At 41.2% G+C, this 15794-nt stretch overlaps 1 protein-coding gene across 1 annotated transcript; it reads left to right on the top strand.

The window, feature by feature from the left end:
• The first annotated feature begins 3111 nt into the window (after window positions 1–3111).
• On the top strand, window positions 3112–13240 carry LOC145162707 (uncharacterized). The gene is made up of 4 exons (XM_079081781.1): window positions 3112–11108; window positions 11503–11576; window positions 12766–12864; window positions 12974–13240. The coding sequence occupies exons 1-3, from the start codon at window positions 10559–10561 to the stop codon at window positions 12796–12798; spliced, it is 657 nt and encodes a 218-aa protein (XP_078937907.1). The 5' UTR covers window positions 3112–10558; the 3' UTR covers window positions 12799–12864; window positions 12974–13240.
• The last annotated feature ends 2554 nt before the right edge of the window (window positions 13241–15794 follow it).

Below are 15794 nucleotides of genomic sequence, written 5' to 3'. Positions count from 1 at the left end.
GATACATTGGTTAGAACAAAGTAAAGACGAGTCTTCTATATGCTCCGTCTTCTCAAAAAGAAACTGGTAGGAGTACCTGTCTATGGATGCCCTGAGAATGCAAGCAGTTTTAAAATATCAGCATAAAGCTGGTGAGTTCATAAGCGGTTTGTTTTCTGGAAAAAAAGATTCAGTTTCCTTTAGTTTCATGAAAAGTTGATATCCAAGAAAATCCCGTATTTTCTTATAAAAGTAGTTTGGTTATCCCTTTTGTTACACGAGTTGAATTTTGAAAACCCTGCAAGTTTCCTTATGAAAATATGGATTGAAATCTCGTTAGATGTGCCATACAACCTTGTTTATGAAAAGTTTCGTTATCCCAAGAAAACCCTATGTTTTCTTATGTAAAGCATTCGTTGGTTATCGGTTCTGAAATGATGTGTACAAGTACCTACCATACTTGTATCGTTTGAGTGAAACATACTGAATGACTGGTATCCCGTAGTAAGCGTATTAGTTTTGACACGTACACAAAACTAATAAGTAGGTAGTGAACTAGTAGTAATTAAATTCAGGTATTACTAGAAGGTTAGTTCACTAGGTTCGTTATTACTTTATTAGTAAAATTCCATTATCTAAGTTGCGAGTTCCATAACCATACGATAGACTAGACATGGCAATAAGTGGTCCATCGTCATTTTATGACTTTTGTCACCCATGGACCTGACGATCCAACTGTAGCTAGCAGCAGGGTGCGGGGTAGTCAGTCCCGTATAGATCTATACACTCAAGTCACGCTCTCCCTCCAAGAGATTCTGGTTACGGGAGTAGTCCTCCACTCTCGTAATCCGTGTGGAGTGTTACCGAGGACGTGTCTCCAATCATAAGAATAATGAACTTTACAAGTAATAGTATTGAAAATCCCGTTTTGTGAAATGACATGAAATCCTTGTGAAATGTAAAAAGGTAACATTTTATAATAAGTTTCACAACTGGTTTTGAAAACTAACTCCACGAGTTAGACGGTTGGTTAAAACGGATTTCAATGTTTAAAATCATGTTGAGCATGTAGTATTGTCATACGATAAAATCGATTTGAGTACAAGTTTCCTTGTACTTTTGCTTGTATTCCCCCCCTGAAAACATGAAAAACATAGAAAATGGTGTAGGGGTATGAACTCACCTGACAAGAATGTGCCGATTTAGATGCTATGAATCAGTTTAGGGCTTGAACATGCGTGAGGTTCCTATGTAACATGAAGAGATACATAATTGTATCTAATTAGACTTTGATTTACCAAAATAGTAGGATAATACACTCCAAGGCACGAAAACACTTCAATTCAAGTGTTAGGGATGGCACGGGTTGCATCTAAGGAGTGTAGGGCCTAGATAAGGTGTTTACTCTTCAAGTGAAAACCCTTAGGGGAGTTTACGGTTTAAAGACCCCATCCCCCATGAGCTTACGGCCGTAAACTCATGGGTGTGGTAGTTTGAGTGATCCAAGGTCTCATCTTGCACAAAGGAAGGATCTAGTGTTGATTCGAGGGCTTAGGAAATGATCGGGACATGAAATGGCCTAGGAAATAGGGTTTACGGTCATTGGACCACCTTTGTGGAGTTTACGGTCGTAAACTCAAGGGTTTACGGTCGTAAACCCACCTTGGGGAGTTTACGGTCGTAAACTCATGGGTTTACGGCCGTAAACCCACCTTTGTCATGTTTGTCCGATTTCCATGTGTTTTGGTGGATTGTAGGCCATTCATGCAAGTTCTAGACTCAAATACAAGCCATGCAAGGTGTTTAGAGCATTAAAAACACCTTTGGAAGGTGTTTACGGTTTTGGGAGACGTTCCCAAACCGTAAACCCATGTTTATGCTCATTTGGACATGTTTTAGGGTTCTAAGATCATCCAAGCTAGTTTCAAGGCCATTAGACATGCATTGGAAGGGTTAAGGAGCATCAAAACCCCTTGAAAGGGTGTTTACGGTTCTTGAATATTCAAGGACCGTAAACTCATGTTCATGGCCAAAACTCATGATCTTGTGGTTCTAACTCCATTCATGTAAGGATCTAAGCGTTAGAAGATGTTTGGGAGGGTTTTGGGGCTTCGAAAACCCCCATTGAAGGAGTTTACGGTTTTTGGGAGGCTCCCCCAAACCGTAAACACGAGTTTGTGATGCATTTGGGAGTTTAAGACATGGATTTGCATGCATGTTAGGATAAACAACTAGTTAGGAATGATCACTTACCAAATTGGAGCTTGAAAGTGAAGATTTCTTTGAGAGGATCCGATTTCTAGAGAGAGAGTAGAGAGAGAAACTTGAAGTGTGGGAAAAGCTCAAATGGTGGTTACTCCACCCTTTTGTAAGACTAGAGTTAGTGACCCGGTGGGAATACACCCAACACGGACATTAAACGGAGCTTAATATTTTACCCGGGTAAATGACCATTACCCGTATTAGTCGTAGTCTAGAAATTCCCAAAAGATTATTTAGAGTGTTTTCACTCAAATAAATATTTCGTTTCAACACGTAGGAAATAATAATAATAATTCCAAATGAATTATTTAATTTGAAAGTTAACGGAAAAACCCAAAATAAAATAAATTTTATTAACGGAATGGGCTACGTTAACGGAATATCTTTCGGGTTGTCACATTATCCCCCTGTTAGAGGAAATTTCGTCCCGAAATTTAGAATTTAGATACAAATCATGGAATTGGGAAGAGATGCGGGTATTTCGTTTTCATCGAGTCTTCGCGTTCCCAAGTGAATTCGGGACCCCGCTTGGCATTTCAGCGAACCATCACTATCGGGATGCGGCTTTGTTTCGTTCGTTTGATCTCTCGATCCATGATTTCGATGGGCTCTTCCACAAAGTTCAGGTTTTCGTTGATTTCGATCTCATCCAGAGGAATGACAAGGGTCTCATCAGAAAGACACTTTTTAAGGTTTGAGACGTGGAAGACAGGGTGAATATTGCTAAGTTCATGAGGTAAATGGAGTTTGTAAGCTACGGGACCAATCCTTGCCAGGATTTCGAAAGGTCCTATGTACCTTGGGTTAAGTTTTCCACGCTTTCCGACGCGTATCATGCCCTTCCAGGGTGAGACTTTCAACAAGACATGGTCTCCAACCTGGAATTCCAAGGGTTTTCGTCGTTTATCGGCGTAGCTCTTTTGTCTATCTCGGGAGGCCTTAAGTCGTTCTCGGATTTGTACGATCTTTTCAGTGGTTTCGCGGATGATTTCTGGACCAGTGAGAGTGTTGTCAGGGAATTGTCCCTTGACCAGCTGCGTGTCTCCCAACTCAGCCCAGCACAGAGGGGATCTGCACTTGCGGCCATAGAGGGCTTCGAACGGCGCAGCTTTGATGCTGGTATGGTAGCTGTTGTTATAAGAAAATTCAACCAAAGGAAGATGAGTATCCCATGACGCGCCGAAGTCGATGACGCAGGCTCTCAACATGTCTTCCAAGGTTTGGATGGTTCTCTCACTCTGTCCATCTGTTTGAGGATGGTAAGTTGTGCTCATATCCAGCTTAGTCCCAAGAGCCTTCTGTAGTGACTGCCAGAACCTAGAAGTGAACCTGCTATCCCGATCGGAAATGATGGACACAGGTACACCGTGCAGTCGGACCACCTCTTGGATGTAGATTCGCGTGAGTCTTTCCATTTTGAAGTTTTCCTTGATAGGAAGGAAGTGGGCAGATTTGGTCAGTCGGTCGACAATTACCCAAATGGTGTCGTACCCACTCGGAGATTTGGGTAACTTGGTAATGAAATCCATAGTAATCATTTCCCATTTCCATTCAGGTATTTCGGGTAGTTGGAGTAAACCGGAGGGTTTTTGATATTCGACCTTCACCTTGGCGCAAGTCAGGCACTTGCCCACGAAGGTAGCGATTTCGGCCTTCATATTTGGCCACCAGTACAGTTTCTTGAGATCCAAGTACATTTTATCCGAACCTGGGTGTACGGAGTATTTAGTATTATGAGCTTCGTTCATGACAACCTCTCTGAAGCCTCCGAAATTTGGGGTCCAGATCCGGTCCATGAAACAATAGACTCCATCGTTTCTGATCTCAAGATTCTTATCCATTCCTCTCAAGGCTTCGCCTGACACGTTTTCTGGTCTTAAGGCTTCCAGCTGAGCCTCTTTGATTTGCGCGGATAAGTGAGAATGGATAGTCATAGTCAGTGCCTTCACCTTACGACCTGAGTATTCTTTCCGGATGAGGGCATCTGCCACCACATTGGCCTTGCCGGGATGGTAGCGGATTTCACACTCGTAGTCGTTGAGTAGTTCAACCCATCGCCGTTGTGTCATGTTCAGCTCCTTTTGGTCGAAGATGTGCTGTAGACTTTTATGGTCGGTGAAGATAGTGCACTTAGTTCCGTAGAGATAATGTCTCCAGATTTTTAATGCGAAGACCACTGCTCCCAACTCTAGGTCGTGAGTCGTGTAGTTGACTTCGTGTACTTTCAGTTGTCTGGAGGCATAGGCGATGACCTTGCCTCGTTGCATTAGGACACAACCGAGACCTTGATTGGATGCATCGCAGTAGACAACGAAGTCTTCCGTCCCATCGGGAAGGGACAGGATAGGTGCGCTGCACAAGGCTCGTTTCAGTGTTTTTAACGCAGTGTCTTGCTTTTCGCTCCAACAAAAGGGTACACCTTTCTGAGTCAGAGTGGTTAAGGGTTTGGCAATTTTGGAGAAATTTTGGATAAATCTGCGATAGTAGCCAGCGAGACCCAAGAATTGACGGATTTCGGTGGGTGTCTTCGGTGCTGACCAGTTTTCTATCGCTTTGATTTTGGAAGGATCCACGTGTATGCCCTTCTTGCTTACCACATGACCAAGGAAAGTAATCTTCCGGATCCAGAATTCACATTTAGAGAATTTCGCGTACAGTTGTTCCGATCTAAGAGTTTCCAACACTAGCCTCAAGTGTTGTTTGTGATCCTCTTCGCTTTTGGAATAGACAAGTATGTCGTCGATGAACACGATAACAAACTTGTCCAGAAATGGACGACACACCCGGTTCATCAAATCCATGAACACCGTCGGCGCGTTGGTTAAACCGAAGGGCATAACTACGAATTCGTAGTGACCATATCGAGTCCGAAAGGCTGTTTTGGGAACATCACCCTCATGGACTCGCAGCTGATGGTACCCTGATCTTAAATCGATTTTGGAAAAGTAGCTAGCTCGTTGAAGTTGATCGAAGAGGTCGTCTATTCGAGGAAGAGGATAGCGGTTTTTGATCGTGAGCTTGTTCAGCTCTCGGTAATCGATACACATTCGAAAAGATCCATCTTTCTTTTTCACGCATAAGATCGGGGCTCCCCACGGCGAGGAACTCGGTCTGATGAATCCTTTACTGAGCAGCTCATTGAGCTGGCTAGATAACTCCTGCATTTCTGCCGGAGCTAATCGATAAGGAGATTTGGCTACGGGGGTAGCTCCGGGGATTAAGTCGATACGAAACTCCACTTGGCGTTCAGGAGGAATTCCTGGGAGATCCTCCGGAAAGACATCAGGAAAATTGCAGACTTCGGGGATGCTCTCGAGGTCTTTGACTTCCTGCTTTTCGTTAACGACATGGGCTAAGAATGCATAACACTCCTTCCGCAGAAATTTCTGGGCTTTGATGCACGAAATGATGCGAAGGTTTGAACTGAGTTTATCCCCGTAAATTACAAGAGTTTCATCCGAAGGAAGATTGAGACGGATAGCTTTTTCGAAACAGAGGATGTATGCACGATTGGGGCTCAACCAATCCATGCCAACGATGACATCAAAGCTTTTTATGGAGACTGGCATAAGGTCAATGAGAAATGAACGGTCGTTTAAGGATAGGGTACACCCTACGTATATCTCGTTAGTGCTCTCTTTCTCACCGTTAGCCATTTCGACGGTAAACTTTTCGGTTAAGGGTTGGGATTTTTGTTTAAGAAATTGTTTGAATGCATGACTAACAAAACTCCTTTCAGCACCAGAATCGAAAAGAATGCATGCATAAGAGTTGTCGAGGAGGAACGTACCCGTAACAACGGTGGGGTCAGCGACTGCCTCTTCTTGCCCCATGGTTAGAACTCTCCCAGTGTTGTTGTTTGTTGCTGCTTTGGGGCAGTCCCTCTTGAAATGCCCGATTTCCCCACAGTTGTAGCAGGCTCGACCAACACCTGCTCCAGAGGCTTGATTTGTGGGTTGGGATGGGGTTCTACAGAATCGCATCGTGTGCCCCTTTTTGCCACAGCTGGTGCATGACATCTCCCGGCACGGGCCGGGATTATGGTGGTAGTTACACTTGTTACACCGAGGAAGGGTGCCATTGTACCTGCTGGTAGGAGCCTGGGAGGCAGGAGTAACAACAGGGGTAGTAGCAGCGTGGACCGCTACAGTTTGCTGTTTCTTTGAGGATCCTTGCGAACCCTGACCCTTTCGTTTGTTCCAGGATTTCTTCTTGTTTTCACCGCTCCCTTTAGCCGGATCAGAGGCGGTGGCTATTTCCTCGGGATCGTCGCTATGATCAATCAGAATTTGTGCCAAACACTTGGCGCTATCGAAGGTTTCCGGCTTCGCAGACAAAACATTTCCCTTGGTTGGCTGGGTCAGCCCCCAAATGAATCGTTCGATCTTTTTGCTTTCCGGGGATACCATTCCCGGACAAAGGAGTGCTAGGTCCTCGAACCTAGAAGTGTAGGAGGCAATGTCAGAACCCTTCATCTTTAGGGTCCAGAGTTCGTGTTCGAGCTTCTGCATCTCGCCCCGTGGGCAATACTGGGCTATCATGAGTTCTTTCAGTTTGTCCCAACCCATGGCATTTGCCACTGGCAGGGTTAAGGACTTGACCCGGCCGTTCCACCAGGTTAATGCTTTGTTGAGGAAAGTGCAAGCGGCGTACTTCACTTTGTTGGATTCTGAGACTGCGCAAATCTCGAATATGGACTCAATCTTTTCGAACCATTGAGTCAGAGCAATGACACCTCCTTTGCCGTCGAAAGATGTGGGCTTTGCGTTCATGAAGTCTTTATAGGAGCACTCCTTTTGGTGTCCCTGACCACTTTCTTGCACACCACTTCCCTGACCACCAGATCCACCGAAATCCATTTGCGACATGGCAGCAGTCACTGCAGCAGTAACAGCTGCCTGAAACATGACAGGATCAAATTGGGGAGGAGGCGGTGATGGAGGAGTGTCGTTGCTTCTCCTGGTAGATCTCCTTCGGGGAGGCATCTTGATCTGAAATGACCAAGAAACAGGAGGATGGAATTTAGAGATATGAAGCAGGGATATATCTCATAATAATTTTTAGAGTGTTCTACTAAGCGATAGGACAGGAAAACTACTTAAAGTAAGTAAACTATCGCTAAGGGAGGAATGAGTAGTAACACTCGGAACGGATTTCCATGAGGTATTTAGTTCGGACTAAAATACTCCCATAGTATTTTATGTTGAATGGATATTAGGTAAGTTATAGGCCTGCTGTACACCACAGTCACTCCCAAGCACATGTTGGCCGTGTCTCGAATGAATATAGTTGATCAGGCTATATTGACCCTAGACATGACTACATAACTGCCCAGGTTTAACCACAGTGCACAACACCCAATTTGCTTATGCTTTGTTCTCTTCGCGATACGGATCTCGGTACTCGGGAATACTTGTATACTTTTATAAAAATACTTATATTTTAAAAGCATACTTTTAGTTTTAGAGCTCTTAGGCCCCTTAGTGTTTATAGTTGTATACCATGTAAGGTTCGGTATACTTAGTTCACTATAAACAAGGGCTCTGATACCAATCTGTCACACCCCGAAACCGATGGCGGAAACGTTCCGGGGCGGATGTGACGTCATGTAGAGTATCACAACCAATGTACATAGCAAGCATAGTAAACACAACCATTACATTACATAAGAAAGTTTTACATTTGTTTGAAAATAAAGTACTACAAGTTTTCTTAGATACATTGGTTAGAACAAAGTAAAGACGAGTCTTCTATATGCTCCGTCTTCTCAAAAAGAAACTGGTAGGAGTACCTGTCTATGGATGCCCTGAGAATGCAAGCAGTTTTAAAATATCAGCATAAAGCTGGTGAGTTCATAAGCGGTTTGTTTTCTGGAAAAAAAGATTCAGTTTCCTTTAGTTTCATGAAAAGTTGATATCCAAGAAAATCCCGTATTTTCTTATAAAAGTAGTTTGGTTATCCCTTTTGTTACACGAGTTGAATTTTGAAAACCCTGCAAGTTTCCTTATGAAAATATGGATTGAAATCTCGTTAGATGTGTCATACAACCTTGTTTATGAAAAGTTTCGTTATCCCAAGAAAACCCTATGTTTTCTTATGTAAAGCATTCGTTGGTTATCGGTTCTGAAATGATGTGTACAAGTACCTACCATACTTGTATCGTTTGAGTGAAACATACTGAATGACTGGTATCCCATAGTAAGCGTATTAGTTTTGACACGTACACAAAACTAATAAGTAGGTAGTGAACTGGTAGTAATTAAATTCAGGTATTACTAGAAGGTTAGTTCACTAGGTTCGTTATTACTTTATTAGTAAAATTCCATTATCTAAGTTGCGAGTTCCATAACCATACGATAGACTAGACATGGCAATAAGTGGTCCATCGTCATTTTATGACTTTTGTCACCCATGGACCTGACGATCCAACTGTAGCTAGCAGCAGGGTGCGGGGTAGTCAGTCCCGTATAGATCTATACACTCAAGTCACGCTCTCCCTCCAAGAGATTCTGGTTACGGGAGTAGTCCTCCACTCTCGTAATCCGTGTGGAGTGTTACCGAGGACGTGTCTCCAATCATAAGAATAATGAACTTTACAAGTAATAGTATTGAAAATCCCGTTTTGTGAAATGACATGAAATCCTTGTGAAATGTAAAAAGGTAACATTTTATAATAAGTTTCACAACTGGTTTTGAAAACTAACTCCACGAGTTAGACGGTTGGTTAAAACGGATTTCAATGTTTAAAATCATGTTGAGCATGTAGTATTGTCATACGATAAAATCGATTTGAGTACAAGTTTCCTTGTACTTTTGCTTGTATTCCCCCCCTGAAAACATGAAAAACATAGAAAATGGTGTAGGGGTATGAACTCACCTGACAAGAATGTGCCGATTTAGATGCTATGAATCAGTTTAGGGCTTGAACATGCGTGAGGTTCCTATGTAACATGAAGAGATACATAATTGTATCTAATTAGACTTTGATTTACCAAAATAGTAGGATAATACACTCCAAGGCACGAAAACACTTCAATTCAAGTGTTAGGGATGGCACGGGTTGCATCTAAGGAGTGTAGGGCCTAGATAAGGTGTTTACTCTTCAAGTGAAAACCCTTAGGGGAGTTTACGGTTTAAAGACCCCATCCCCCATGAGCTTACGGCCGTAAACTCATGGGTGTGGTAGTTTGAGTGATCCAAGGTCTCATCTTGCACAAAGGAAGGATCTAGTGTTGATTCGAGGGCTTAGGAAATGATCGGGACATGAAATGGCCTAGGAAATAGGGTTTACGGTCATTGGACCACCTTTGTGGAGTTTACGGTCGTAAACTCAAGGGTTTACGGTCGTAAACCCACCTTGGGGAGTTTACGGTCGTAAACTCATGGGTTTACGGCCGTAAACCCACCTTTGTCATGTTTGTCCGATTTCCATGTGTTTTGGTGGATTGTAGGCCATTCATGCAAGTTCTAGACTCAAATACAAGCCATGCAAGGTGTTTAGAGCATTAAAAACACCTTTGGAAGGTGTTTACGGTTTTGGGAGACGTTCCCAAACCGTAAACCCATGTTTATGCTCATTTGGACATGTTTTAGGGTTCTAAGATCATCCAAGCTAGTTTCAAGGCCATTAGACATGCATTGGAAGGGTTAAGGAGCATCAAAACCCATTGAAAGGGTGTTTACGGTTCTTGAATATTCAAGGACCGTAAACTCATGTTCATGGCCAAAACTCATGATCTTGTGGTTCTAACTCCATGCATGTAAGGATCTAAGCGTTAGAAGATGTTTGGGAGGGTTTTGGGGCTTCGAAAACCCCCATTGAAGGAGTTTACGGTTTTTAGGAGGCTCCCCCAAACCGTAAACACGAGTTTGTGATGCATTTGGGAGTTTAAGACATGGATTTGCATGCATGTTAGGATAAACAACTAGTTAGGAAGGATCACTTACCAAATTGGAGCTTGAAAGTGAAGATTTCTTTGAGAGGATCCGATTTCTAGAGAGAGAGTAGAGAGAGAAACTTGAAGTGTGGGAAAAGCTCAAATGGTGGTTACTCCACCCTTTTGTAAGACTAGAGTTAGTGACCCGGTGGGAATACACCCAACACGGACATTAAACGGAGCTTAATATTTTACCCGGGTAAATGACCATTACCCGTATTAGTCGTAGTCTAGAAATTCCCAAAATATTATTTAGAGTGTTTTCACTCAAATAAATATTTCGTTTCAACACGTAGGAAATAATAATAATAATTCCAAATGAATTATTTAATTTGAAAGTTAACGGAAAAACCCAAAATAAAATAAATTTTATTAACGGAATGGGCTACGTTAACGGAATATCTTTCGGGTTGTCACAACTCAACTTCTGCTTTGTGCACACAAGACGAGTTTTCGATAAGAGGTCTGTATATGCATTTGGTCAGTTCCCCGATACGCCAATGATGACAATTAGTAATATAACAAAGAACCGCACATGGATATATCACCATAAAAGGGACATATACATTATAGGTGAAAAGTGTTTTGTGATGTTAAGTCATTGGATGTTTGGGATGAATGAGATGGAGGCTGGTGACCACATTACAATTACTGTTACAGCGCAGCGTTATCAACTTAAAAAGCATTGGTTTGAACTTATAAAGGAATGTGGGGTGAGTCTTGTGTATGAAGATGGAGAGAAGAAGGATGAAGAAGAAGATGCATTGGGTTATTACAAGTCATGGAATCACATAATTGGTGGAGATCTCTCTCCTTTTCAAACAACAACAGGACAATACATCCTATGCAACCTCAGATTTATTGATTATGGCATTCACTTGCCTGCCTATCATCATCGTAAATTCGTTCCATATGGCCCCAGCTGGAAAGGTAGATGTCATTTATTAAAATGTTTTATTGTCATGTCTTATGTGTAATGATCTGACCCATGACCCAACTTCTTTAGAAAGATGGATAATGACCCATTTATTTTTAGTAGATAAATAAATGTTTCATATAACCCAAATCCACCACACCATTTATCATTCATTTTATTGACCTCTGCTATAAGAGTTTGTTTTTATAAAATATGAAAAATAAAATTTCTATTTCTAACTTTCAAATGAATCGCCCCAAGTAGTGATCCGTCTGAATGGGTTTATGTTAAATCGTTAAGTCTTGATATGTTTGACCACATTAATATCTCGAGACCCAATACTAACTACTTTGTCCAAGTTGATGTTTGTGAATAAATTTTAACATATTACTTTGTATGTGTCTTCAGAACAAGAGAAAGAGTGGTTTAGAGCTTTATCCCCAAGGAAGCCTGACATACTTGGTCGTGGTCGTGCATTTGAGGTATACTTTTTAACACCCAAACCTTTCTCTCATCACATGAATAAAGGGCATGCACATCCAAGTATGCTATAAATCATATCTTTGATTGGTTTAGGATGTAACAGAGTTATAACCTTGCAATAGATGTTTGCATGAAAAACACAACGTCAAAACATAGTTGGGGCTGATATGATGGATTGATGGGGCATGAAATTTGTCTGATTTTCTCTAACTATTTAATATTTTCTTGTTGTTGAGAATTTTAATCATACAATTCAGTTATCTCTTCTGTCAAACTATCATAAAATGCCTCTATTGTACTTATTTACTACAGTTTTAGTCTTTGCCTTAAGGGCCTCCTCCTCATTTTGAACTTCCACCAATTCATTAACCTACATTTCATTTTCCTCCGTTTTCTGAATTTAAATTGATTTCTCTACATGTTTAGAAGCAACATTTGCAAGATGCTTTTTGAGTTCATGAATGGAAATAATATTAGAATTGAAAATTCAAATACTTTCTCATTCGTCTCGGCTTCTTGATTTTTCTGGAAACTATATGATCCATGCCTTCTGAATTTGAATTGATTTCACCACCTTTTTTTTTTTTTCATTGGAAAAATGGTATTTTTCTCTGCGATATCTATGAAACTTAACAGCATCATCACTGGTCAGATCAGCTTTTATAGGGGTTTAAACTTTCTTCATCTTTGGGGGTTTATTCTGTGAGGTAGCATTCTATACAAGTGAAGGTATTCATATAGCGACTCTGTAGCTGATGCTTACAAATTGCTGTCCTTGTAGTCTTGTATTTTTATGGACATGTTCTGATCCTTTGATTTTATTCTTTAACATGTCCCACTTTTAGTTAGCCGATTCACATATATGTATAATAGATGTTTATGGGCCTTCCATGTTAATAACAAACTACCACACTCTGGAAAACAATAAAGGATTGTTTAAGCATATCACTTGTTTTTTAAGGAATGTTATTAATAGAGGCCTTCTTAGGATATTACCGATCAACAGGTTACGAATGCATAAATTGCTTCAAGAGTTTGGAAGGGATGTTTATTAAATCTGTTGAATTAAGAAAATATAACATAATATAAATACTCCCAAGTTTCTATCTGTTTCAATAGCATTTTATATAAAATTGTCCCTATACTTTGTGAGACTTAATATTTTTCTTACATTTCCTTTATCTGTAGGACAAGGAGGAATCTTCAAGGTCTCTTTCTTGAAATGAAAATGCTTGAGAAAGAGAGGCTACAATACATGGGTGTCTGAATTCAAAATAGCTACATTAAGTAAGATGGGAATCCCCGGTTGTTTGTTTATTTAAATTTTCCTGAAGAATTAAGATGGTTTATTATTTGTCACCTCTAGTAACGATTTATCTTTGATTGCCAAAAACAGGGGGGAATATGATACGCAGCAAATCTTTCTAGAAAGGTGCAAGATGGGGAATCAGCATAATGAGAGAATCTCCTGTAGTGGAAGGGCATTTTAGGTATAATTTCTGTTAGAGGGTTAGCCTATATGTAATAGGAACAATTAGGGATAGATATCTTGTCTGTTTCAGAGGATTATTCTTTTTGGAGAGTGGCTTCTCGAATTTGCCAAACTATCCCTTGTTCTTAATCATGTGAGTAATATTTGAAGCTTTTGGGTTTGGATCTGTTATTGCAATTTGTTTTACAAGTTGGTTCATAACAAAATATTGACTATGGTATTAAACATGATAATCTACCGGCCAATAGCTTACTTGATTATTAATTTTGTTACGCGGGACATCTTGGTTACTAATGGAGACGCTTTATAGTGTTATTTAGTGATAAGGATGATAAGGGCTAACAAGTCTTCTGCACAAAAAGGTGGGATTCATTTTGTAATTTAGTCAAGAAAGAATTACTTGTAGAAGTAAAGGGAAATACCAAAAGAGGTTTTATACAGCTGGCCTACTTCATGACTTCTATAAATCTGCATAAATTGGGAGCCCTTTCTTTTCCATCTGAAGTCCTTTCTACACCAAGACACCCACTTCAAAAAAATATAGCAGTGTATTATTCATTATATGTGTATTATAGGCTTTATAGCATCCTACTTCCCCATTTCTTTCTATTACACCACTTTACTTTCATTTTTTTTAGTTAAGCCATTATACTTTGAAATCTAACCGATATTAGCATTGTACTTTCAAATTCTTTTAGTAGGAGACAATATTTTGAAAAATCAATCCAATTATAGCAGTCAAAATTGCTTTGCACGTTCCTATTTCTTTCATATAGGCCTAATTAATAAAGTCAACAACATGAATCATCTAAGATAGAAAGAAGACCAACAAGATACAAATTTGGGAGAAGTCGAGCTCTGTCGACTATCAAACTGTGATCGAGATTGATGATAGAGCAAGCGAAATCGAAGTTGTCGATGATTGAATACGTTCGACGTACCTCTAATTTATCAGCCAAGTCCATAACCTGGTCCAGATTTGACAAGCGAAATTAGTTCTTATTTCAGCCTTTTTGTCTGTCCTAAGCACCAGATTTTACTCCAAAATTTTTACTATTCCACAGCAAGCATCGGAAAGCTCGTCCGGTGGTGACGGCGGCGAGGGTGGGGTGTAGTTGCCGCCTTGGTTTACCGTCCTCGTCAAAATCTCTATCACGCTTAAGACATTTGTGCATTGATCAGTAGGAAATCCTTCTCCTGTTGTTCATGAACAGTAGAAAATCGCCCCAAGCTCTTTCTCAACTCCCCCAGATCGTGAAATGAGAGAAAAAGAGGGACAGTTGGGGCTTAAGTTCATATCTTTGCTCATTTGACATTAATGGTCCCTTAACTTATCAATTTCCCCATTTGGCCCTAAAACATCTCCAACTCTTGACTAGCTTTTCCATATTTAGTAAATCAACCCTAGATAGCTTATTCCTTAATAAAGTTAGTCCAAAATGGGGTCAAGTAGGTTAAATAAAAGTCAACTTTTGTAACGTCCCAAAAATCAGGTCCAAAATTTTCATTTTTAAATCATTATCAAACCATAGCTTTCAAACCATAAACGTAAGTCGTAACATCAAATCAGATTATTAATTTAAAACATATTCATCTTATCAGAGTAAAACATCCCAGGCTGAATAAACAATGGTGTGTGTCATGCGATCACCCCGAGCTCTTCCCTCCGCTACCGGAAGTACCTGAAACCAAAACTGAAAACCGTAAGCACGAAGCTTAGTGAGTTCCCCAACCTACCACATACCATACATAATCACATACTGCAAGCACTAGGCCTCGCCCGCTACATCGGGCCCCGCCTGGCTTCGAGCCCCGCTCGGTATACATATCTGTTTCTCTTAGGCCTCGCTGTCTCTAGGCCCCGCTCGCTAAACATATACAAGCATATAAATAATTCATAAGACATAAGCTAACTTAGTCTACTATATTCCTGTACTAAGACCTCGCCTATCTTGGGCCTCGCCCATGTCCTGCTACTGGTGAGTCATGAAACCTCGTCCATGCTCCTGCCGTTAGTGAGATACGGACCCCCACCCATACTCACTCCTCTCCTATCTTGGGCCTCTCCCCTACTCTGCTACTAATGAGATATGGAACCCCGTCCATACTCTGCTAAGGATGAGATACGGGACCTCGCCCACACTCACCTCCCTACCAGGCACATACAAGTATCACACAGACAACAAGTATTATCTAACATGCAGACATTCCTCGGGCACCCGCGTGGTCCGAAATTACATACTAGCATACAGTGCCTAGGGCTAACCCCCGAGTCTTCCTACTCATAACTACATGGGCCGACATTGTGGCCTTAGACCCATTCACACAGTGAGGAGACTCACCTCACACAACTGAAGACTGGCTGAGACCTCTGGCTCCTATTCGACAATTCTCTGAACTGCTGCTCCTCTAGCTCCCCGAGCTACCAAGACCAAAATAACACTTAGCCCTAAACTGTCCTCCAGAAGTCAAACTAAGTCAACTCTGGTCAAAGTCCTTCTCGAGGTCAAAGTCAACCTTCCAGATTGACCCTACTCACTGAGTCAGCCTAATGACTCGTTGAGTTCATAACCTCTAGAAACCCTACAACTCGCGACTCGACTCGCCGAGTCACCCCATGACTCGTCGAGTCCTTCAATCTCCGAGTCCTAGTCCTGTCAACCCCACTGAGTCACCACTCACTCACTAATCTGACTCATAACAAGAAGAGATTAGGGTTTGCGAC

This window comes from Lactuca virosa, chromosome 1 (genome assembly GCF_052849685.1).
Source record: "Lactuca virosa cultivar CGN04683 chromosome 1, Lactuca_virosa_CGN04683_v6, whole genome shotgun sequence".
NCBI lineage: Eukaryota > Viridiplantae > Streptophyta > Magnoliopsida > Asterales > Asteraceae > Lactuca > Lactuca virosa.
Note: the sequence above shows the minus strand (reverse complement) of the source record. Positions and strands in the feature narration are given on the sequence as shown.